This window comes from Thamnophis elegans, chromosome Z (assembly GCF_009769535.1).
Source record: "Thamnophis elegans isolate rThaEle1 chromosome Z, rThaEle1.pri, whole genome shotgun sequence".
NCBI classification, from domain to species: Eukaryota; Metazoa; Chordata; class Lepidosauria; order Squamata; family Colubridae; genus Thamnophis; species Thamnophis elegans.
In genome coordinates, this window is record NC_045558.1 from 4,043,942 (window position 1) to 4,070,209 (window position 26,268).

Consider the following 26,268-nt stretch of genomic DNA (forward strand, 5'->3'; position numbering starts at 1 on the left):
TTAACCATAGGTTATACTCAACTTACAGCACTTCACTTAGTGAACAAGTAACCCTCAATTTACAGCCATTCATTTAGTGACCAAAGTTACAGCAGCACTGAAAAAAAGTGACTTATGACCGTTTTTCACACATAAGACTGTTGCAGCAGTCCTATGGTCACGCGACCAAAGTTCGGAGGCTTGGCAACTGACTCGTATTTATGATAGCTGCTGTGTCCCAGGGTCACGTGATCCCCTTTTGTGACATTCTAACAAGCAAAGTCAATGGGGAAGTCAGATTCACATAACAACCGTGTGACTAACTTTCCAACTGCAATGATTCGCTTAACAAATGTGGCAAGGAATTTTATAAAAAAAAGCATTCAAAGCTCACTTAACAACTGCCTCGCTTAGCAAGATAATTCTTGGGCTTCGTTATAATCATAAGTCAAGGACTACATGTAATGTGTTTAAAAGGGGGGGGGCTTCAGTTGCAGGATAGAAGCCCCCATCTTCATGTCTTGACCTCTTGACCCTTCAGGATCCAATGCAAATCACGAACTTTCCTTTGGTTGCAGTCCTTCCTCTCCCTAAACTGTGGACATCCAATACCATTATCCTCAGTCTGTCCTTAGGGGGGATTATGGGAAACATATCTACAGAATGTTAAGATTTGGAGCACTGCATGCAGGGAAATACAAGGTAGCCCTGGAGTATTCGAGGGAAGTTTTTATTCTAACTTAGGTGATACTCATCTGTAATCTGTCTGCGTAGGTAGTCCTCAAGTTACAACTATTCATTTAGTGACTGGTCACAACAGCATAGAAAAAAAATGTCTTACGACCAGGTCTCACACTTACAAGTCTTGGGATCAGAATTTTTATTACTATGCAAAGCAGTTATTGAGTCCCACCTGATTTTTTGGTTAAGCGAATCTCTGCAGTAGTTGTTAAATGAACCTGGCAGTTGTTAAGCAAATCTGGCTTCCCTCTGTTGACTTTGCTTGTGTCTGCACAGCTAGTCCTCAAGTTACAATCATTCATTTAGTGACTGAAGTCACACAGCACAGAAAAAGTGCCTGGAAATTTGGGGCTCAATTGTGTTCTTAAGTCGAGTTGTAGTATGTTGTCTACACAGGTAAGTCCTCGACTTACAACAGTCATTTAGTACCCTTCGCTTACGATCACAATTGTGCCCAGCATTTCTATTGTTAAGCGAGACATCTGTTAAGAGAGTTTTGCCCCATTTTACAACCTCTCTTGCCACAGTTGTTAAGTGAATCACTGCCATTTTAAGTTAGTAACGGTTGTCAAGTGAATCTGACTTTGCTTGTCAGAAGGTCACAAAAGGGGATCAGGCAACCGCGGGACACCGCGCCAGTCATAAATGTGAGTCAGTTGCTGAATTTTGACCACATGGTTGTGGGGAATGACGCAAAAGGTCGTTAAGCGTGAAAAACGGTCATAAGTCGCATTTTTCACTGCCCTTGTTAAGTTTGAACGGCCACTAAACAAACTGCTGTCAGCCAAGGACTATCTGTAAGAGGGCCACCCGGGTGTGTGTGGGGGGGACGATGGGTTTTGTCGTCCCCAAAGGGCGCCTAGGTTCTTTCCCTCAGCGAAAACGAGGCGCGAGACTAACAGCCAACGCTCCCCGACCTCCCTCCCCCCCCCACAATTTCCAAGGCTCCGCCCCTTTATCCCTCCCCTTTGGGGAAAAAAAAAAGGGCACGCGCCACTTTCCCTCAACGCTTTATAACGGTCGTCAGGGCGCGCGAGGCGAGGAAGGGAAGCGCGCATGCTCCTCTCTTTTTTTTCTTCTCCTCCTCCGCACCAGCAGGACTTTGGCCACGCCTCCCCTGTCTCTGGTCCTTTCCGGGGGGGGGGGGGAACAGGAGGGGCGGGGAAAGGAAGGTGGGGGGAAGGAGCATACGCCCAGCCCCGCCCGCGTTTCCCGTCGTGCTTTGCGGGGCCCTTGGCACTGACGTGGCCGCCGGGAGCCGCCATCTTGTGCGCAGTGAGGGAGGCTGTGAGGGAGGCGGAAGGCCAGAAGCAGGTAAGGCACCCGGCGGGACCGGAGAGGACGACGACGGAGACCTCCGCAGCCAGGCACCCCGAGACGTCGCCCGGTAAGCAGCCGTTCCCTCACGAAGTCATGGCGGCCGCTCCGGCCCCGCTCCGAACCGACCCTCCTTTCCTCCAACGGTCCGCGATGAGGCGACCGGGCCTAGGTCGGGGCCTGGCGGGGCAGCGTTCCCCGGACGCTCGCTCTTATCCCGGCCGAGCTGGGAGGCTCTTTAACTCCTTTGACCTTCCCGCCTGACCCCCACCATAGGCGGCGGGAGGGGAGCAGCAGCGGGGTACCACCATTCCCCTCACTCCCCTCGAGAAGGACGGCTAAGTCAGAGGGCTAGAAAGCGGCCCTTGCGCGGGATCATCGCCTTGTTAGACCTCGGACGGTTTGCCCTGCTCTGGGGTTGGGGGGGGGTGTCATTCAGTCCACCACCGGCGCCACCACTCCGGTCATGGGGCTTTGAGTAGCGTCCACGAAACGGTGTAGAAGGCAGGGTGGCCGCGGGGGATGGATGCTGGGTTTTGGGGTAGGATGTTAGGGTTGTGAGAAAGAGGAAAGGATTTGGAGTGGATGGTGGGGTTTGGGGGTGGATGATGGAATTGTCTGGGTAGATGATGGGGTTTGGGAGTGGAGGATGGGGTTCGGGGGAAAGGAGGATGGAGGTTGGGAGGAGGATGAAAGGATTTGGGGTGGGTGATGTTTGGGGGTGGGTGATGAGATTGTCTGGGTGAATGGTTGGGTTGGGAGGAGAATGAAAGTGTTTGGGAGTGGAGGATGAAAGGATTTGGGGTGGAGAATGTGGTTGTCTGGGTGGATGATCAGATGGGGGGGGCTTTTTTCTCCCCTCAGCTGGAATTTGGCCCCTAAGACGAGAGATGGGTGGGGATTTGGGATCCCTTAGTCACTTGCTGGTGACTTCATCGGCAGGACAAACAGTTGCGCAACGCCAGGGAGTTTCAAGTACATACATTGTGGTAGGGAAGACTTCCTCTTAATTAGTTGAGGAAATCCGACTCAAAAGGTCTGCGATGAGAGGGCTGGATAGGTGCCTTAATCCATTTGGCTAGAGTGGTGTGAAGGACACTGCACCTTGGGGTTGGGATGGATGATCTCCAAGGTCCCTTCCAGCCCTAGGATTTGGGATGGAGGGTCAGATACTATGACAGTAATATGAATCACCATTAGATTATGGTACAAGGTCTTAGCTACGTCTTTCTATGTCTTGCTTAAGCTTGTTAGGCAAACAGAGCCATAAAATGGGAAGGGAAGGTGTGGGGGCGGGGGGAGAAGGAGAAAGAGAAAAGGAGGAAGGGAATGGAAGGAAGGGAACGAGAAAGAAGAGCAGGGGAAAGAAGGGAGGGAGGAAAAAAAGGAGTGGAAGCTGCTTAGAGGGAGATGCAAGCTAGAAATAAGGAAGAATTCCCTGACAGGACTACTGGGTAGTGGAACAGCTTTTCTTCCCGAATTGTCAGTGTTCTATCTGTGGACATTTTTTCAAGAAAGGATTGGACAACCATTTGATCACAATGGCATAAGTTCTTCTTCCTTGAGCAGAGGGTTGAACTAGATGACCTCTCAAAGATCCCTTCCAGGCTTATGCTTCTCACAGCTGTTTTCCTAGCCGTTCCCATTTCCAGGGTTGTGAACTGGATCTCTAGCTTTGCCATGCAGGCAACTACAGTACAATATAATTCTGAGCATCAAAGCCATCTCAGGACAACCTTTGTTGCCTAAGTATTTTTTTTCCTAAGATACCAGGAAATGCCAGCCTGGATTGATATTGCTAGTTTCTGCTGATCAGTCGGATGCACTCCAGTGGAGAAAGACCCCTTTGATTAATTTCTTTCAAAGGAAATATAATAAATAGCTTTTCATGTTGCCAATATCTGGTAATGACACCCCCCCTTGTAAATATTTGGGATTATGAGAGAGCAGTTGTTTTTTAAACATTAATCTTTGTGTTTAAGAACCAGCTTTTGCAATTAAGACAATGTCAAGGGGAATGAATGCCGTTGTTAAATGCCTTTTTTTTTCTTAATAAATTATAACGTGTATTTTCTGATTTTTAACTTATTTGTTTTTCTGTGATACAGTTCATCAGCCTATCTTAAATTTTGGCTAGCTTAAGGTTTTCATCTTTATCTTTGTGACATGGAGAAATATAAACAAGACGCAGAAACTAATATAGATTCAGAAGCAAACATCTCAGTTATTCAGGTTCACTTTCCCCCACCCCCCTTTTTTCCAGTGTGTACTTTTCCTTTTTTGTTCAATCATCAGAACTTTTTGAAAGTTACTGTCCTCCTCCTTGCAACTCTATACGATCTTTGTCATCATCTTCACTTTTGCAACATTTGGAGATTTCTTTTATAACATTTTACAAGGCTGGCAATCTCTCTTATGTAGCTCTCCTTAAAGAGTGTGCATAGGGTGAGCACTCTTCATCATAGATGAGAGATAAAAGATAGTTCAGGTAGTTCTCGATCACCATTGGAACAAAAGATTTCAATACCTAAACAAAGCAATTGCGCCTGATTTTATGATCTTTTTTTTTTGCCATAATTGTTAAGTGAACCATTGCAGTTGTTAAGTGAGTCACACGGTTGTTAAGCAAATCTGCTGATTCCCCATTGACTTTGCTTGTCAGAAGCCAGTTACGAAGGTCACATGATGGTAGGATTCTGCAACGGTTAGAAATCTGGTTGCCAATCACCCAAATCTTTGAAAGATAGCTAAACAAATGGTTATCAGTCATTGAGTATCTCTATTATACTGCTACCATGCCAGTAATCCTCAGCTTAACAACAGTTCATTTAGAACACTTGCAACCTTTGCAGCATCCCCATGGTGACATGATCAAAATTGGGACAGTTGGCAACTGGCCTTTATGACAGTTACATTGTCCTGGGGTCACATGATCTTTTTTGCGATTTTTCTGACAAGCAGAGGGTCAAGGTTCCAAGTAATACATCCCAGTTCAAGGGGCAATCAAGTTTCAACATTTCATTAGGACATATCAAATTGCCACATTCCTGGTGGAAAACCGGCTCCTGTTTCTCTCCCCCTCCCAATTAAAAATAAAACTTTATCACTTCCCCCAGTCTCAGTCACATGGTCCAGTCAGCATACAGCCCAGTTGCTAGATATGCTACACATGTCCTTGATTCCTACGGGATCTCTACAACAGTGTTTCTCAACCTTGGCAACTCGCTGGCTGGGGAATTCTGGGAGTTGAAGTCCAGACATCTTCAAGTTGCCAAGGTTGGGAAACACTGCTCTACAACACCCCTGCCCCTACATTCCAGGCAGCCCTGAAGCAGTGAGAAGAGAAACCTCCCCAGAGACTACAAAAAAGAAGAACAGCCACAGTTCAGCCAACTTCAGGGTTGACACAAAGTCCAATGGGGGGAAACCAGATTCACTTAATAACCGTGTTAATAGCTTAACAGATGCATGATTCACTTAAGAACTATGGCAAGAAAGAACATGCACCAAAACACACTTAACAACTATCTTACTTAACAACATAGGTTTTGGGCTCAATTGTGGTCATGACTACCTGTAATAAATTCAGGATGTGCAATTTGGTACCTCTTGCAGGTAATTTGAATTGCGTCTCCTGCAAATTTCAGCTACAATGAAACTCAAAATATTTGAGGAGCTTTTTCTTGCATTTCCTTTTCTTATTTGCTTCCAATCAGCTGCTTTAAATGCATCTTAGAAGCATCTTTGTGAAATGTGCCCATGATTACAGATAAGCACATAGTCTGGCTTGAATTGCTTGGTCTGATATGTTTGGGGATTTAGTGTGTAATTGTCTGGAACAGGCTTGGGAAACAATTATGTTAATTCAACTATGTCTGGCATGTTTTTTTGCAATCTCCATATTCATACGGCATTTATATCTTCCTTTGAAATTAAATTAGCAAACCATAAACCGTCCTATTATCCTGACTGGGATCACTTCACAGTTGCCATAATGCATTAGCGGCAATGGGCAACTTCATCTGGGAGGTTCCTGAACACGGCGATACAATGGAGTCATTATTGTCTTAAATCAGGAGGATGGCTCCAGGTTATAAAAGCAAGCCCTTGTTCAACTACAATTAAGGCCAAAATTTCTATTGCTAAGTGAGACAACTATTAAGTGAGTTTCAGCCCATATTATGACCTTTCTTGCCATCGTTAAGTGAATCATTGAAATTGTTGTTAGTAACAAAAGGAGATCACATGACCCAGGGATATTGCAACCATCACAAATACGAGTCAGTTTCCAGGTGTCCAAAGTTTAAACATGTGACCATGGGAATGCTGCAATGCTGTAAGTATGAAAAATGGTCATAAGTCACTATTTTCAGTGCCATTGTAACTTTGAACGGTCACTGAATGAATTGTAAGTCAAGGACTACTTGTCTCCTTTTCGTGCTCCTAGCTTCAAACAGGTTGGAAGATTTTGGGTGCTTTGAGTCTGGAAAACCTATTGTACCTAAGTTGGATCTGTTTTCTACACCTACCCCTTCCAACTCTGAACTGCTAGAGAGCAGTGTTTAGTTTCCATCCATCCCTGTTCCTGCTTCAAACATAGAAGACTTCTCTGCTGCTTTTGGGAGACAGAACAAGGTGTCATGTCTTCCTGGAATACAGGTAATCCCCGATTTACAATTGTTCGTTTAGTAACAGTTTGAAGTTACAACAGTGCAGAAAAAAGTGACCTATGAGCCTTTTTCACACAATGGTTGCAGCATTCCAATGGTCAAAATTCAGACTCTTGACAACTGGGTTCATATTTATGACGGTTGCAGCATCGGGGGGGGGGGTCATGTGATCCCCTTTGCAACCTTCCAACAAGCAAAGTCAACAGAGAAGCAAAATTCACTTAACTGCAGTGATCCACTTAACTCTGGCAAGAAAGATGATATAATCAGGCAAAACTAACGTAACCGTCTCGCTTAGCAAAAGAAATTTTGGGCTCGATTGTGGTCGTAAGTCAAGGACTGCCTGTACTGCAACTTGCAACACCCACATCGGGACCCCAGGCTACTTGGCAGAGCCAAGTTTCAAGGCCTTTCCAGAAGACCCAAAGGGCGGGTGAGTGAACATCTCACCTCACAGGGCACAATATTGTAGAGGGTGGGGGAACAACAGCCGAAAAGGCTCTTCTGTACCCCGCCAGCTGGAACTATGGCTCTCTTGCTGACTAAGATTGAATTAAATCTGGTGCCTGTTACCCCGTAAATCAAGGGCAAGCAAACAGCAGCTGCATCACAGTTGAAGGAAGGAAACTTCAAGGTTAGGACATCATAACACCCTCTGCATAGGGCTGTCTTTAAAGGTGCTATGGAAGCCTTGGCCTTAGTACTGGATATAGCAACAGAGTTTCCTGGGGTGGAGGGAGCCAAGCAGGTGGAACCTGTTATACCAGTTCTATACCAATAACATCGGCTGCCTTCTTCTTTTAGCCTAAATTGATTTAATGTGTTGCTTTAGTACAGATAGTCCTCGACCTACAACAGTTCTTTTAGTGACTGTTCAAAGTTACAACTACACTGGAAAAAGTGAGCTATCGTTTTTCACACTTACAACTGTTGCAGCATCCCTGTGGTCACGTGATCAAAATTCAGCCGCTGTGCAACTGACTCATATTTAGGATGGTTGCAATCATGTGATCCCCTTTTGTGGCCTGACAAGCAAAGTTAACGGGAATCCAGGTGCACTTAACTCTGTGACAAGTTAACAACTGCAGTGATTCACTTAACAATTGTGTTTGTAAGTTAAGGACAATCTGTACTTCACTCTGTTGGTCAGCCATTTTTCCATATGATTCTGCCTGGGTATTAAAAAAAAATCTCTCCTGCTCTATATTGAGATGAGCAGCCTCAGATTTGTGCAATTTCCATTTTCAGTTTAAAAATAAAAGAGACTGAAAGCTATATTTAACATTTAACATTTTCGATTATTAATTAACGAGGGCTGTACAGTGCTTCAAATCGTGTTTGGAAGAGATCCTTGGAAGTCGCAACTTCAATGCAGCATCCATTGATAACTTGTTAAAGCAGCTATGTCTTTTCCCCTGATGACATGGGAACCTTTGCTTGGTTAATTTTGCAGATCTATATTTTATGGCTTCCCAACAGGTCTGATTGAAAGGCTCAAAAGCACTTCTGAGCCTCTGGAAGCGTCCACAGGACATGTTCTGCCGTTTTTAAAGCCAAGTGTGTCCCTTTTCTCAAGTTATATGGCAGGCAGTTGAGATTATGAAAAACACAGTTGCGGATCGGTATGACATGACAATTTTTGCAAATCATTGCCTTACCTTAAAATTTGAAGCACTGTCTAGTATGCGGATGTATGAGTTACATTGCAACTTCAGTGCATAAGTGCAAAAATCATATTTAAAAAGTCTTAGATTCCTCAGGGTGGGGCAGAGAAATGAGTACTATATTAATAAACTTTCACTTATCTTGAAACACCTGCTCTTAATTCTTACAGGGAAGCTTCAGTGTCTTAGGCTACTGATAAAATATGAATGTATAATTAAATTTCCATGAATCTCACCTGGAACAAATTGAAACTGTAACCGCAACTTTTATTTCAGCTGATTTTTTATATATATATATATAGCTGGTAGGCAGGGAAATCTAGCGCATTTCCGATTATAGCAGTTACTTTTTATAGTATTCATCACTTTTCTTGCTGAGTGCCAAAAACCTAGTTTTAATTTTTATTTCTAACTAGTTCTTTGGAGAACTTGGAAATGCCACTTTACTGCTATTTTTATTTGCCTTTTACCATTCATGGTGCCTTCATCAAATATTGTGATTGATACACTCAATCGATACTTGTTTTTGTGTTTCAATTTTTAATATTTTAATTTTAATGATTGTTTTTATTGTTTTTATTTTTTATCATTTTTATATTATTTGTATAGTTCCCATAGTCACTTTGTGAGATGGATGGCTGTACAAATCAAATAAATAATACGCCGCTGTTTTGTTTCCTCTAATTTTTAATTATTCTACTGGGTTAAAAAAAAACCTTATTTCTGCATATGCTGAACCAATTAATGAGTAATGCAGCTTAATACAGTAATTTTGAACTAGAAAAATGTTCATGTAAAGCAGTATTGTCTGGGACCCTCATTAGATTTTATTATAGACACATATAATAAAGCTAAAGAATTTGCTTTCTGCAAATTCGGCAGAATATTCAATCCCCATGGTATCAATTGCATCACCTAGAACTGTGAAGCCCATGGTCTGACCTAAGCGTAGTACACAAAATTGTCTGCTACAATGTCCTACCTGTCGATGACTACTTCAGCTTCAACCACAACAATACACACACAAACAACAGATACAAACTCAAGGTAAACCGCTCCAAACTCAATTGCAGAAAATACGACTTCAGCAACAGAGTGGTCAATGCCTGGAATGCTCTACCTGACTCTGTGTTTTCTTCCCCAAACCCCCACAACTTTAACCTAAGACTGTCTACTCTTGACTCACCCCATTCTTAAGAGGTCTGTAAGGGGTGTGCAAAAGCACACCAGCATGCCTAACGTCCCTGTCCTACTGTCCCCATTTATTTGTACCCATTTCCTGTGTTCCTATTCCTGTTATCTTGTACATGAGTGACAAAATAAATAATAAACAAACAGTAAACTATTCTAGCAATCTGTACTGTATTCCAATACAGGTAGTTCTCAACTTACAACCACAATTGAGCCCAATATTTATGTTGCTAAGTAAGACATTTGTTAAGTAGGTTTTGCACCATTTTATGACCTTTCTTGCCACATTTGTTGAGTGAATCATTGCAGTTAAGTTAGTAACCACGGTTGTTAAGTAAATTTGGCTTCTCCATTCACTTTGTCGTCATAAATACAAACCAGTTGCCAGGCATCTGAATTTTGATTGTTGCCATGGAGATGCTGCAACCATCGTAAGTGAAAAATGGTCATGTCACTTTTTTCAGTTCTCTTGTAACTGAGTGGTCACTAAATGAACTGTTGTAAGTCAAGGCTTACCTATACGCTGAATATAAATGCAGTGTTAAAGGGCTAGCGATCAAAGAATTGCATCACACTTAAGACTTAGAATTAGATACTAAGTCATGAAGACAATGCCAGATGCAGTAGTCTTAAGAATGACAGGATCAGAAGGGACCTTAGAGGTCATCTAGTCCAACCCACTCCCAAGGCAGGTGTTCTCATGCCATCTCAGGTAAATGGTTGCCTGATCTTTTCTTGAAATCAAGCATCCACAATTCCATGATACAAGCAATTCCACACAATGTTGTGATCCTCTTCCTATATTATCCAGTCAGGAATACCTAGGTGGGGCAATTTTCAAACCGGAAGCTCAAAACCACTCAGCTTTCACGTTTTTTTTAATGTTGTGTTCCACAAATGGGATACAAGTATTCCTCTCCTTAGGACCACAATTCAGCCCAAAATTTATGTTGCTAAGCAAAACATCATTAAGTGGGGATTTCCCTATGTTATGACCTTGCCAGAGCTACGTGAATCATTGCAGTTGTGAAGTTAGTCACACAGTTGTTAAGTGAATCTGGCTTCCCCATTGATTTTGCTTGTCAGAACGTCGCAAAGAGGGGAGTGTCACATGACCATGGGACATTGCAGCTGTCATAAATACAAGTCAGTTGCCAAACAGCTGAATTTTAATCACGTGACTATGGGGACGCAACAGTTGTAAGAAAAACAGCCTCTCACTTTGCCCCCCCCCACCATTGTAATTTTGAATGGTCACTAAATGGAACTGTTGTAAATTGAAGACTGGCTGTGTTGCCAAAACACATGCAGTGAAGGACTGGCAAGAAAACCCCCAGGCCTAGTATCTGCATTATAGTAATTGGAGTGGTGAATACGATGCTCTGTGGCCATTCGTAAATGGGATAAATGCTTGTTTTCTGACATCTTGGGAATTGGGTAGGCTGCGGTGATTTTGCCTCAGTAGCTCAATTATTGGGATATTGACCCCAAAGTCAAGGCTAGTCCAGAATGTGGCAGCCGCTTTCTGGGTTGAGCACCTGACTGTGTATTAATTCCAAGAAATGAGCCACTGCATTGGCTGCCCACTAACTGGTGGATCAAATTTTTGAGTGTTTCTGATTGGCAAATCCAATACTGCTTGGTGAGCTAAATTAAATAACTTGGTTTTATCTCCTGAAAACATTGTTTATCCCATCTGGGTTGCGTGAGGATTTGTAACAGCATGGAGCTTAGGAGCCAGACCTGCAGAAGAGAAAAATAATAATAGAATAATGTGATCGTTGGGTGCTCTCTTGAGATTGGTTGCTTTCTTGCAGACATTTCAAGACCACACTAGGTAATATTATCTGTGCCATAAGGGAGTGTTCTTCTAGTTTCTAGCACTGATGATGATGTTGTCTAGTTGGGTCTTTAACCGTCTCCAAGAAAAGGATCAAGCTCAGTCCCAAGGACCCCACAGTCGCCCTCTTCCTTGACTCTGCAAACCACACTCCCTTCTAGTATTGATGATATTACCTATACCTAGCTGGATCATGAAATGTTTGCAAGGGGAGCACTGAGGAACATACCCACCCACCCAGTTCAATCCTGAGCTGCAAAGATTTCCAATCCATGGCTCTTGTGTCCTTCAAAAGGCCATAGGATGGTTGACAAGAGACGTTTCTGGTCTTGGAACGAGAGACTTTGAGGCATCTGGCTTAGTCCTGGAGGACGGGTGCGCTGGACGTGGTCCCTGATGGGTTTTGAAAGAATATTGAGGGGAAAGGCCTGGTGTGCCTCTCACTGGATGTGGAGCCAGATTCTGGAAATAGAGGCTGAAGGGAGCTCCAGCCAAAAGGGAAGCAGGAAAATGTATCCCCTTTCCCCACTTACACCGCCCCAGCTTAGGGGAAGGAAATCACAGGCTGGGTTATATAGCAGAGAAGCACTGATGTCTTTTGAGAAGTAGTTCCTTAAATGACTCCCTTGGAAATTAAGGCCGTAATGACAGGGCACGCTAAGTACTGAGCTAAATATGCTTCTGTAGACCTAATTAATTTATAATAGCATAAATACGGTGCTTGGAAAGATTTTTCAGGCTGCCCAGTTGTAAACAATGGGGAATAGCTATTCACAGCTCAGGTGAAAACGTTCTTGATAGTTGGCAATCTTTTTCCCATGAATAGAATGCTGATTTATTATTCTGTGACACCTGTTTCCAGGTAGTCATAATTTGTATTCTCGAATCAAGAGTATAAGACGCACCAAGATTTTGAAGAGGCAAATTAAAAAAAAAAGTTTTTGCACTTTGCAGACCTCCCCAAAACAGCCAATTTTTCACAAAAAACAGACTTGTTTCCCCCTCCCCCCCAGAAAGAGTGCATGAATAGCCTTTAGGGGGGCAGGGGCGCCCAAAAATGAGCAAAAAACGGCCCATTTTTTGTGACTGAGAAAAATGAATTATGACCATTTTTTTACACTTCCCACCATTGCAGTGTCCCCACGGTCACGTGATCAAAATTCAGATGCTCGGCAACTCACTCATATTTATGACGGCTGCAGTGTCCCAGAGTTATGCAATTCCCTTTTGCGACCTTCTGACAAGCAAAGTCAATGGGGAAGCCAGATTCACTTAACAACTGGGCCAAGAAAGATTGTAAAATTAGGCAAAACCTATTTAAAAATCGTCTCGCTCAGCAACAGAAATTTTGGGCTTCTTGTGATCGTAAGTCGAAAACCGCCTGTATTAAAACTACGGTCATGTGCTTCTCTGAATAATTGTCTGCCTTTCTTTCTGCCAAGAGTAGAAACTGGCTAACTACAGATCACTTATTATGATGTCAGGAGAATCCCAGGAGCATTGTTAGGTAGGCATCTGATGATGCTTAGGCTCTAGAACTATGAACAGCCTTCTCTGAAGGAACCATACTGGTCAAGCTGGATTCTGCCATCTTAGAATTGGACTCCATTCCCTCAAAGAGGGAAAATGCATGCATGGTACGATAGAGATTATTTTCATTAAGAAAAAGTTCATATAATATCTTGATTCATTCGACTGTTAACAATAGTCCCAGCATAGTTTGTTGTAATTGAGTATGATTAATGTTGAATAGCATTATGCCACAATCGGTGGTTTGTCCTTGCTAATGGTTTTCTCATTTAGGGAAGAGGAAAAATGCATTTAATCTTGACATTTTATTCTCCTGTTTCTGTGTTGAAGGCCTTCCTTTTTCCCCTCCCTCCCTCCTTTCTCTTTCAATGACCATATATATTTTCACCATTTTACTGTAGTTTCATAGAACATGGACCAAATGGCCTGTCTCCTGCCAAAAGTTTTTTTTACCCTGTGATGTAAATACCGGTTGCTCTCTTTGTGTATACATGCCAATTTAATCTGCCTAAATGCTGTCTTCTAAGCTGCTGTTTATATGCTCAGCTTCTGTTTTGAACCTCTGTTGCCACAAACTGACTACAGCTAGTGCTTGACTTACGACCACAATTGCCCCCCAACGTTTCTGTTGTTAAGCAAAGCTGTTCTTAAGTGATTTTTACCCATTTTACAACCTTTCTTGCAACAATTGTTAACAGAATCACTGCAGTTGTTAAGTTAGTCACACGGTTGTTAAGTGAATCTGGCTTCCCTATGGACTTCACTTGTCAGGCATTGTTTGACCTTGGGACACTACCACAGTCATAAATATGTCAGTTGCCGAGCATCCAATTTTTTTGTTCACATGACCAGAGAGATGCTGCAACAGCTGTGTGAAATATGGTCATAAATTGCTTTCTTCAATGTTGTTGTATTAACTACGAACAATCACTAAAATGGTTGTAAATGGAGAATTACCTGTGCAGATGTTTACATGAGGCATAAATTGGTTCACGGGGGCCACTACTGTATCTTTTGGGGCTAGCTTTGATTAATCACCACCTTTTACTGAGCTAATGAATCCCTTCCTTTGTCTTCCAGATTTTCTTGGCCAGTGGGTGAAGGACATCCTCAAACATGGGAAATATTTTTGCCAACCTTTTCAAAGGCCTCTTCGGCAAAAAAGAAATGCGTATACTTATGGTCGGACTGGATGCCGCAGGAAAAACTACCATATTATACAAGCTTAAACTCGGGGAAATAGTAACTACCATCCCTACCATAGGTAAGAATTTAAGCTTCTCTTAATCGCAGTTACATCTGGGTTTTAAAATAAAATCACTGTATATAGGTACATTTTGCAGAACCTTGGGTAAAAATGTAAGATTAGCTTGTCCTTTGGTGATGAGCAGTAACCAATATCTTGGTCCTTCACTTCATTCAAGATCTTACTTTGCTGCATTTTTGGAATTGCTTGAATTAAAGGAAATTGCATTATGGACATACTGTGTGCAGGTAGTCCTCACCTTATAGCCCAAAATTTCTGTTTCTAAGAGAGACATTTGTTAAGTGTGTTTTGCCCCATTTTACTACCTTTCCACAGTTGTCAAGTGAATTGCTTAAGTGTGTTTGTCACATGGTTGTTAAGTGAATCGTGTTTCCCATTGACATTGCTGGTCACATAGCCCCCAAGAGGCTGTGACTGCCATACAATATGAGTCAGTTGCCAAGCATCCGAATTGATCTTGTGACCATGGGGATGCTGCAATGGTCGTAAGTGTCATAGGTTAGTTTCTTCAGTGCCGTTGTAACTGAAAACGGTCACTAAATGAAGTGTTGTAAGTAGAGGACTGCCTGTATTTTCAAATGTGTAAGATAAAAGGGCATGATCTTAAAACCTTTCTTTCTGTTTAGTCTTCACAGTATCACCTGTTGAAGTTTAGAGCTGTTTCTTTAAAAAAAAGTAACTTTGTAGGTACACTTTCATTCATTTGTTCTAGTTTGGATAAAATCTATTCTTTTGTTTTGAAAGGCAAGTCTCAGGTTATCTGAGGACGTGAGGCATCATGTTGCCGAGGTTGGGAAACGCCGATCTAACTAAAAAACTATGAATATTATGTTGGTAATTGGCTTTCTGTGTGGCATATTTTATACACGGTAAATTAAAACCTAGGAGCCCACTTCTTCAACCATAAAGGCTATCAAGCCTTCCCTATTTCCAGAAAGCTGGTTTCCTAGAGTAGTCAAGGTGCTGGCTTGGAAACCAGGAGATGACGAGTTCTAGTGCCACATTAGTCATAAAAGCCATCTGGGTGACACTCGGCCAATTACCAGGAGACAGGGAATTTTAGTCGTCCTGTAGCAAGGGTGTTCAACTCACATCATCACGGCGTCATGAAGTGACATATTGGGGCCTCCCCCCCCCCCTTTGCTAAACCGAGCGTGGGCAGCTCATGTCGCATCTGGCATGCAGGCTGGGTGGGTTTTGCCAGTCACCAAGAGACTGGGAATTCTAGTCCTGCTTTAGACCGGCCCCTTTCTGCAGCGTTTTTACACAGCGTTGTTATAGTGTTGAGTTTTCCTTGCATATATCTGTAAAAGAAGAAATAGAAGTAGAATCAACCATCAGTGGCACACTACTTAACCTCCTGCAAGCATAGATGCACCCTCGGTGCACCTAGGCCTGTGGTGGTGCAGTGGTTAAAATGCCATACTGCAGGCTATTACTGCTGGCTGCCAGAATTCGGCAGTTTGATCCTGACCAGCTCAAGGTTGACTCAACCTTCCATCTTTCCAAGGTCACTAAAATGAGGATCTCCAAAGTACCCTCCGCTCTTGGAGTTCGCTAATATTTCACAGTATATGTGTAATTTTTAAATACGTTTATATTCTTCTGTTCAGTTTTGTGTCCAATTCTCAGAAACTGACTGCCTTGATGAATCCCTGCTGTTTTCTTGGCAAGTTTTTTTCAGAAGTGATTTGCCATCGTGTCCTTTATAGAACTGAGACAGTGGCTGGACCAAGTTCATATCTCAGGCGGGATTAGAACTCCCAGTCTCCGGGTGATTGGCCCAAAGTCACACCACTGGCTTTTTGCTCTGGCAGGACTAGAACTCACAGTCACTTGGTTTCTACTCTGGAGCCTCAAACATTACACCAAATTGTGCCTCAGCTTTTTTAAAAATCAGTTTATCTATGCAGAGGGAAAGGTCAGGTTTTTCTTTATAATATTGCAATACTTGCTGATGAGGAGGAAGGGTTGTTGAAGACAACATGCGATTGGCATCACCTTAAATCAATAAATGCATCTTTCGCCTATTAACTGAGCACATTTTCTCTCACTTATTCCTGTTTAGGTTTTAATGTAGAAACAGTAGAATACAAGAATATTAGCTTCACGGTGTGGGATGTCGGCGGACAGGATAAGATCAGACCGCTCTGGCGCCATTATTTCCAAAATACACAAGGTGAGTTGTTTGCGTTCTACAAGACCCACACACTGTCTCTCTCTGATCTGCATCAGCATTAGATTGCTTCAAAGTTGCATCGGCAGCAGCAGGAAATCCCATTATTTTTGCTAAAGTAGCTGGAATGGATGGAGATGTGCTGATGTAGAAAAGATTTTGAGACTCTAGAACGAGTGCAGAGAAGAGCAACAAAGAGGATTAAGGGACTGGAGGCTGAAACATATGAAGAACAGTTGCAGGAACTGGATATCTCTACTTTAATGATGAGAAGGACTAGGGGAGACATGATAGCAGTCTTCCAATATCTCAGGGGTTGCCACAAAGAAGAGGAAGTCAAACTATTCTCCAAGGCACCTGAGGGTAAAACAAGAAGCAATGGGTGGAAACTAATCAAGGAGAGAAGCAGCCTAGAACTGAGGTGGAATTTCATGACAGTTAGAACAATTAATCAGTGGAACAGAAATTGCCTCCAGAAGTTGTGAATGCCCCAACACTGGAAGTCTTTAAGGAGATGTTGGATAGACATTTGCCTGAAGTGGTGCAGGGTTCCCTGCCTAGGCAGGGGGTTGGATTATAAGACCTCCAAGGTCCCTTCCAACTTCATTATTCTGTTATTCAATTTGCCAATTTTAAAAATGATGGACTTCAATTCCCAGAATCCCCCAGCCAGTTAAATTGTCTGGGGAATTCTGGGCGGTAATTCTAATCATCTCGACACAGTTTAGGAACAGTGCAGTTCTGCTTTGCTGTTAGGAGCCAGGTATTCCATCCCCAAATTTGCCAAATTAAATAGGTTGTTGACTGCTGGAGTCGCATAGCCTGTTAAAATATAAATGTGGATTAAGAAAATACATGATTTAGCATATTATCCAGGAAACCTGAGGGGAAAGACTAATCCACAATTCTGCCTTTGCCCTGATCTTAGGCAACCCTTTGTGCCAGGCACACTAGCAGCCTTTGCTTAATCTGGTTTGCCTCTCCCAAACACTGTGAAACACTGATCTTTTGCTAAATCAAAAGAGAAAAAAAAAAAGAATAGTTTGTTTGGTGTTAAGAATGGAGGATTAAATGCAGCGTTACTGTTATATAGGAGTGTTTGTGAGCTCTGTCGGCTTCTTCTCTGGGTGTAATTGGTAGTTTATACCAAAAAAAAATCCAGTTTGTAGTTTTCTTACATCCTTTCTTCCTTCCCTCTTCTCTTTCTCTGTCCCTCCTTTCTCTCTTCTTTGTTCCTCCTTTCCTTTCTTTTACTTTATTTTCCTCCTTTCCTCCCTCTTCCCTTTCTTCCTTCCTCTTTTTCTTTCTGTCTCCTTCCTTCATTCCCTTCTTCCTCCTACCTTCTGTCCCTCTTCGTCTCTTTCTCTCTGCCTCCCTCCTTTCCTTCCTTCCTTCCTTCTCTCTATCTATCTATCTATATCTATATCTATCTATCTATCTATCTATCTATCTATCTATCTATCTATCTATCTATCTATCTATCTCCCCCTCCCCCTCTCTCATTCCAGTGGTCACTCACAACCCATTTCAGGGTGACCTTTTAATCACTCTACCATCAGGCTAAGCCACATCAGCATGTTGCTGGTAGAAAATTGAGTGGTAATGTGGGATAAATGCAAAGAACAGTGGGGTGTTTTCCCCTCCATTGTGAAACTGTTTATACACAAACAATTGATCTTAATTGCCTTGTGTACAATCCACTTAACGCAGGATCTTTTTTTTATTGATTTGTTTGTCCAATTTGGGTACCATCCATGCCTTGAGTTCATTGACAACATTTTGTCTCTTCCCCTTCGTCCGGTTTCCAGTTTGCCTAAAAAAATACCCTGCTTCTCTTTCTGAGTATCGGTTTCCCGAAGTCTGTAATTCTCTTGAGTGAGACGGACTTTGCAGCATGTTAGATTTTTGAAGCCAGCTGAGAAGATCAGTCTCTGCGGTGTGTGCTTCACTTGAAACAGTAAATTACACCTTTGCAAAGTTTACTCTCTTTACTCTCTCCTGTGACTAGTTTTGAAATCCAGTAATCAAAGAAAATTGGATTAAGGTACATGTGATTGTGGACGCTGTTTACAAACACCCAGAAGTCAATTTTGTATTGCTTGAAGCCTCATGTGGCAGGATGTTTCTCTTCCTGTGTGTGTGTATCTACTAAGACTTAAACGATAAAAATAATGTTTTTTTCCCTCTGAATGAAGACAAATCCCCCCCCTTTCCCCATTATTTGGTTTTGAACAAACGCCCTAAATTATTGTTTTATCAACCTTGATTATTGTAAGGTATGTGGACTCTGGGCTGAGGAATTCTGGGAATTGAAGTCCAGGCCTACCTTGTGACAGTTGGGGTGTCCCAAGGTTATGTGATCAGTCAAGGGGGAAGCCAGATTCACTTAACAACTAACTTGCCAACTGCTTTCGTTCATTTTACAACTGTGGCAAGAGAAGTCATAAAATGGGGCAATGGAAATGGTGGCGGTGAGTCAGGGCCTCCTGCAACTTGAAGGTGAATGGGCTTCAGCTCCTGGAGTTCCCTGAGAAAGCAGTGCATGTTTTTCCTCCTCCTCCTCCAGGGAAATCTGGGGATTCAACTCCAGAGCGGCCAGGGTTGAGAAGCCTACTTCTAGATGGCTGTTTGCTAGAACCCCTGGCACGTTCTTACTTAACCATTCCTGTCTCCCTCCCAGGCTTGATCTTTGTGGTTGACAGCAACGACAGAGAGCGAGTCAACGAAGCCAGAGAAGAGCTGATGAGGATGTTGGCAGAAGACGAGCTCAGAGATGCTGTCCTTTTAGTCTTCGCTAACAAACAGGTAGGTGGGAAGAGATGCCCCCCCCCCCCGGGGGGGGACCGTTCTTCGTATTTGAATGCGACAATCGCTTGCAGGAACTGGGGAATGGCCAGAGAAAAGAAGGACTAGGGGGGACATGACAGCAGTCTCCCAGTGTTTGAGGGGCTCCCACAGAGAAGAGGAAAGGGGTCCCCCTATCCTTTGAAGCACCCGGAGGCAGCAGGAGAAGAAGAAGCAATAGGTGAAAACTAATCAAGGAGAGACGCAACCTGGAATTTCCTGACGGTTACAGCTAAATGTCCATGGAGATTCTCAGCCATCCAGGTCACGGATGCCCCAGAGGTTCTTTTTCAAAAGGCAACTGGACTCTCTGGTTTTTCTTTGAAGACGTTTCGCTTCTGATCCAAGAGCGTCTTCAAGGACAATTAACCAGTGGAACGGTTTGCCTCCAGAGGTTCTGGGTGCCCCATCTCTGGGCGGCCTTTAAGACGAGACCGGACATTTGTCTGAAACGATAGGAAGTCTGAGTAAGGGGTTGGACTAGAAGACCTCCAAGGTCTCTTCCAGTTCTGATATTCTGCTGCTAGGAGCCCTCCTGCTGGTTGCCCAGTCTTGTTTTAGGAAGCTCCTTGAAAGCTCCTTGTACTTGAGAGACCGCCTGCTGCCAATTACCTCCCACAGACCCATTAGTTCTCACAGGGTTGGCCTCCTCCGGGTGCCATCTACCAGCCAATGCCACCTGGCTATTACCCAGGGGAGGGCCTTCTCTGTGGCAGCTCCGGCCCTCTGGAACGAACTCCCCGCAGGGATTCGGACCCTCACCTCTCTCCAGGCCTTCCGGAAAGCCGTCAAAACCTGGCTTTGCCGGCAGGCCTGGGGGTGATGAGTTCCCTCCCCTCTCGACATGTATGGTTGTGCGACTCTTGCTTATTTTAATTATTTGTATTTCGTTTTTTATGTTCCCCCTTTTCCCTTTTTGAATTGTTCGCCGCCCTGAGTCCTCCTGGAGAAGGGCGGCATACAAATAATAAAATTCTATTCTATTCTATTCTTGTTTTGTGATGATGGAAAAAAAACCATCCAAAGCTTCAGAAATAAGGGGAAATAACCACAAAGGGATTCCTACCTCCTTTCTAAGGGAGAACTGTGTTTTTTCCTCCATGGCGTTACCTGCAACCGTCATAAATACGAGTCAGTTGCTAAGGGTCCGGTGTTTGATCGCTTGACCTTAGAGCTCTCCATCCACTATAAGTGTGGGGGAAAACCAACCCCATTGCCATTGTAGCTTCTAGCGGCCACTAAACAAAGGGTTTTAAGTCGAGGACCCTCCCGGCATTAAACACCAGGAAAGTGATGGGTGTAACGCCTAAACTCTTGATTATGGAATATAGGTAGTCCTCCCCTTACAACCATTCATTTAGTGGCCCTTCTAAATTACAACGGCACTGAAAAAAGTGACAGCCTGTTTTTCACACTTGCGACCGTTGCAGCATTCCCATTTAGTCACGTGATTGAAATTTGGGCGCTTGGCAACTGACTCACATTTACGACAGTTGCAGAGTCCCGGGAGCCCTTTCTGTGATCTTCTGATGCCTAACAAATGTCTCACTCAGCAACATCAATTTTGGGATCAATTGTAGTCATAAGTCGAGGACTGCTTTTGACGGGGGGGCTTTTTTTAGCAAGTGTGTAAAATAGGCCTTTCCCCCCTCTGTGGCTGTGATGGGAGACGGGGGAGGGGGGGACGCCTTTTCTAAAGCCGGTTGCTTCCCTTTCCAGGACCTGCCGAATGCCATGAATGCTGCGGAAATCACGGACAAGCTAGGACTCCATTCTCTCCGCCACAGAAACTGGTACATCCAGGCCACCTGCGCCACGAGTGGGGACGGCCTCTATGAAGGACTGGACTGGCTGTCCAATCAGCTCCGAAACCAGAAATGAAGCCCTGAGTTACTCCTCTTTTCTCCGACCCCTCCCCCTTTCCCCTCTCCCCCTCCTCCTCCTCCTCCTCGCTTTACTCTAATGTGGCAAACCGTGCTACTCTGTAGTACTGAGTGCCAGAAACTGTTTTCATCATCTCTTCTCGTCCACAGGATTGTCCTTCACCACCACCACCACCACCACCACGCTTTACATGTGGCAAAACCATGCCCGGAAAGAAAAGAAAATAACAGTTTTAGCTTTTTATTTTCTTATTTAATGTAAATAGTTCTTGTTTTTCCCCACGTGGCGGTTTCTGGTATTCCTATGCAATATTATTCGGCTCTTTTTAAAATGATGAAAGGTTTTAAAAAAAAACAAACACACAGCCCACCCAAAAACTTTTGAGTGGATTCGGGAAGGGGAAAAAAAAATGGTTGCCAGGAATCTGGTTTTGTTTGTGCCGTGTGTGCGTGTGTGGGCTAGATCCAAACGAGATCCCTCTCGGCTGGCAGATCTGGGCTTGAGGCCTGGTTTCCGCAGCCCTGTTTTTAAGCCTGGGGACGGAGTGTTCTTTTCAAGAAGACGGGGCTGGTGGGGAAGGAGGGCGGGAAGACTTGAACCTGGGACCCTTTGCGATTTCTGCAGCGACGTGAAGAGAACACCCCGCGAGTTTCGCTTGTTGCCGGTCATAAAATTAGCCGCGCTTGGTATTTTTTGTGATGGGAGGCGGATGGGAGAGCGAAGTCATTGGAGATTGCAGATTTAACGAGAAATTGGGACAACCCCCCCCCCCTTCCTCCCATGCCCTTGTACTCTTTTAACTGCCCCTTAGATTTGGAGTTTTTAAAACAAATATTTTTCACCCTCCAACCTACGAGTGCCATCTTCATCTTCCTCTCTGTCGCTGGGGAGCCTAGCTCCTTCAAAAAGAAAAAAATAATAATAAATCCTTGAATTTCTGCAGCCTAGAATGATTTCCAAAGACGGTCCTCTTGCACGGACGTCACAACAGCAGCCACAAGTACTGTACTTAAATAAAAAAGAAATGTCACACGGGCTTTCCGTTGTTTCATCCGGGAAAGGGAGGGGGGGGGGTTTGGGAAAATAGAAAACGCGGGAGTTTGGTAATCGGACGCCTTCCATTCTTAAGAGACGTGTCTAGATTCCATTTTCGGAACACGAGAAACTCCCCTTTTTAAAAAATCTCTCCTACTGCAAGGTTTGAGATTTGCCATCCCAGATTTTAACTTCTATTTTTTTTTTTAATTTCTTTTTTTTCCTTTTGTATTTTGATATTAAAAAAAACAAAACACTGAAGAACCTGGAGCTGTTGCGACTCAAGAAACACACGATCAGAACTGGTTTGTTTAGTGTTGTGGACAAGAAAAAGAAATCTGTTTTCTTTCAATTCAGTAATCGACTGTTTTGTATACTTGTTTTCAGTTATCATTTCAACAAACGAGCACTGTAATTAAAGCTATTAGAATAAAAATCTCTTAACTATTCCTCTGAGGTGTGTTTGGTGGTTTGACTTGTTCAGCCGGGCTCCGATTTGTCCCGTAGGGATGTAATACCGAGTAACGGCACTCACGTCGGCTGATTTGCCCCACGGGTGGAAGATTATTCTAGGAGGTTTTTAAGAAAAGATTGGGCAAGCATGGTATATAGGGCACCCTTTTTCTTAGGGTGCCAAAATTGGGTGCTATCGCATGTGCATGGCCACTCAATTCTCCCCACCCACCTGCGCATGTTCTTGTGACCCCCTCCCCGGTGGATGGGTGTGCAACACCCCACCCCGCACATGTGTGCATGGCCCCTCCCCAGGCTCCGGAAAGCCTGGGGAGGGTGAAAATGCTCCTGGTTCTTCAGAAGGGCAAAAAATTAGCTGGCTGGCACATCATGTGCGCCGGAGATGACAGCTGGCATGCCACCAAATATGACACTGTGTGCCATCTGAGGCACATGTGCCATAGGTTTGCCATCATGGGTATAGGGGCTCCTGCTCAAGTGGAGGATTGGACTAGAAGACCTCTGAGGCCCCTTCCAACTCTTCTTATTTTATTATGGTCCTCAAGCTGTCCCACGTGTTCTCTCTCAGGGATGCTGGAGGACAGCTGTGCCATTAAGAGAGAAGGGATCTATTGAAGTATGGGCCTGCAATGTGATGCAGCTGCCAAAAAGGCCAACACCATCCTGGGCTCCATAAACAGGGATAGAATCAAGATCACGTGAAGGGTTAATACCACTTTATAAAGCTTTGGTAAGGCCACACTTGGAATACAGCATTCAGTTTTGGTCGCCACGATGTAGAAAAGATGGGGAGACTCTGGAAAGAGTGCAGAGAAGAGCAACAAAGAGGATTAGGGGACTGGAGGCCAAAACAGTTGCTGGATATGTCTAGTTTAATGACAAAAACCAGGTTTGGCATGATGGGAGCCTTCCAATATTTGAGGGGTTACCCCCAAAGAAAGGGGAGGGGATCAACCTATTCTCCAAAGGCAGGGCAAGAAGCAATGGGTGGAAACTAATCAAGGAGAGAAGCAGGAGGAATTTCCTGACAGAACAATTAACCAGTGGAACCACTTCCCTCCAGAGCTTGCCATCAGGGAGGTTTTTTAAAGAAAAGATTGCACAGCCATTTTTCCAGGATGCTGCATGGAAGAGTGTTTTGTGTCGTCATGCGACCTATTGCAATTCCCCCTTCCTTTGCTAAAGTGGAGTGGGCGTGGCCAACATGTGACACATCCGGCTGTGAGTTTTGACACCTCTGGTGTGGGTTCTCTCGCCCGAGCAGAGAGTTAGACTAGAAGACCTTCAAAATCTCTCCCAACCTGATTATGTTCTGAGTGCTGGGTAAAAATGAGACGCTTGGCTGCGTCGCAAGGCAGAGAGGTTGATGATACTCAACTACAAATTGGCCTCAACAACCATAATTGTGGCCAGAATTACGGTCATAACTTGAAGCACAGACAGGACCCGGAAGTCTTTTTTTTTTTTCTTGGTGGTGGTTAAGAAATCTCATTCATTTGAATGGATGTGTTGAGTTTTTGTTTTTACCAAAAACTAATTTAAAAAAAAAAGACATTGTGAATTGCAATCACATAAGCACAAAACACCGCAACTGGTCACAAAACTCAACCAGACACGCGGTCAGGTGCCTGGGGAGGCAGCATCCCAAGCATTATGACCGCAGCCGATGCTTCGCACTCAGCTGACAGTTGCAAACCAACCGGTCGTTAAGTGAGGACTGCCCGTACCTTCAGCTGAAGAGGGAAAGGCCTTGACTTTTTTTTGGAGGAAACGTGGGTCTCCTCCAGATATCAGAGAGCATGTGGACTAGAAACTTGGAAACCAAGGTTCCGTTCCCAGCTTGTCCACGGAAGCTCCTTGTGTCAGGCCTCAAGGGCCAGGCTGCCTCTCCACAAAAATTGGGAAGGGTCCCCGAGGATTTGAGGCCAGGTGGCATTGGAGGAGTCCCGACCACTGCTTTACCTAACAATTAAAATTACATCCTTAACCAGGCCTATGAGCACCAGTGGTCTCTGACAGAAGATGCTCCTTAACCAGATGCTTTCTATCTATCAAAGGCCTCCTGCCACCAATCATTAATTTTTAATTAGAGATGCAAATTTATACAAAGACTTCACAGATTAAATGACTGGCAGGAAACCGGACTCTCATTGGAAGAAGAAAAAAAAAGGGGGGGGGAGAAATATATCAAAACTTTTTTTCCCCCCTCTGCTACTCACAACTATAAAAATAGAAACTCTCATTAGCATGATGGGCCAATAAAGCCCTTAAAATGCCCCTGGTATTCTGGTGAAAAAGAATAGCTTCTAGCCCAGAGTACCACAAGGGGGTTGGACTAGAAGACCTCTAGGGTCCCTTCCAAACCCTATTCTATGTTCTAAAACGAAGTCTGGAGTAGTTTTCCTTCGTAGAAACCCCCATTTTGCTAGCAGAAGATAAATTAGCCTGTTGGGGTTAGCAGGCGTGTGTTTTTATCCCCCGTTCTCTGCATGTAAATAGTATCGTGATTTGACAACATCTGCCTGCAATCGACTAAGCCATGATTTAACCATGATTGTGGGGCCCTTGGTGGTTTTCTTGCAGATGTTTTCATCTCTATGTGCAGAATTTTCCATGGCACATCAACTGTGAATCTTCCCTAATGACAGTATTTTTAGAATCTTACATCCATGCAGAGGTGGGTTCCTACCACTTCGCACCTATTCGGTAGAACCGGTTCGTCAAATCTACTGAACCGGTTAGAAGAGGTTCCACCAGTGGACCCGGAAAGCAGGACACACCTACAGAAGAGGTTCCAACATTTTTTGAAACCCTCCACTGGTCCTTGGATATGATTATTCTACACTATCATGCTCCTATTTATAAAACTCAGTGCCTCTGTGAAAGGTAAGGATGACTACTGCGTTTGTGGTGCAATCAGAACATTGCGTGTGTTGAAGTTGTTTTAACGCAAACCAAAGATGCCTTTTCAAAAACAAGTTTGCATCATATTCTTATGCATGCCAGTGCTGTGTTTAAAGTAATTTAAGGTGGTTCTGACAAGTGTCGTCGGCATCTTCATATCCGGTCACATGAGCGGCAAGCCACTCCCATCCGGTCACATGGGCAGCAAGCCACTCCCACAAAGGAGGCCACACCCACAGAGTAGGTTCGAACAATTTTTGAAACCCACCACTGCATCCGTGGCTAAATTCAACTCCCCCAACAGCTTCCTGGTTTGTTTATTCTGAATTTCCAGAATCCTCGCTTAAGATCACTGGTTACAACGATTTAGTGGATCGTAATTCATTGAGTGTGCAAAGGGGCTGAAAAACAATTGTGCTTCAGAGTTCTCTCTCCAGACATATAAGTCCATTTCCAAATCAACTTAAAAATCATTTTTTATACCTTTAAAGCAGTGTTTCTCAATCTTGGTGACTTTTAAGATGTGTCAATTTCAACTCCCAGAATTCCCAAGTACTATGAAAGAAAGAAAGAGAAGGGGGGAGACAGAAGAGGAGGGGGAGAGAAAAGAAACGAAGAAACACAGAAATAAAGAAGTGATGGAGGAAGTGGAGAGGAAGGAAGATAGACAGAAGGAAAGAGAGAGCAAATAGAAAAAGAAAAAACACAGAAAGAAGAGAGAGAGAAAGGAAGGAAATAAAGAGAAAGAAGAG

General features: G+C 43.8%; 1 protein-coding gene across 1 annotated transcript; it reads left to right on the forward strand.

The window, feature by feature from the left end:
• Window positions 1-1,947: 1,947 nt before the first annotated feature.
• On the forward strand, window positions 1,948-22,374 carry ARF1 (ADP ribosylation factor 1). The gene is made up of 5 exons (XM_032236894.1): window positions 1,948-2,107; window positions 14,013-14,196; window positions 16,268-16,378; window positions 19,056-19,180; window positions 20,939-22,374. Exons 2-5 carry the CDS (start codon window positions 14,049-14,051, stop codon window positions 21,098-21,100), a joined length of 546 nt encoding a protein of 181 aa, XP_032092785.1. The 5' UTR covers window positions 1,948-2,107; window positions 14,013-14,048; the 3' UTR covers window positions 21,101-22,374.
• Window positions 22,375-26,268: the final 3,894 nt, after the last annotated feature.

What these genes read in the sequence shown, in the direction of transcription:
- ARF1 (XM_032236894.1), top strand. Translation starts at nt 14,049, where the DNA reads ATGGGAAATATTTTTGCCAACCTTTTCAAAGGCCTCTTCGGCAAAAAA. An exon ending in AACTACCATCCCTACCATAG is followed by an intron (nt 14,197 to 16,267) that starts GTAAGAATTTAA and finishes ATTCCTGTTTAG; the next exon opens with GTTTTAATGTAGAAACAGTA. An exon ending in TAGTCTTCGCTAACAAACAG is followed by an intron (nt 19,181 to 20,938) that starts GTAGGTGGGAAG and finishes TTCCCTTTCCAG; the next exon opens with GACCTGCCGAATGCCATGAA.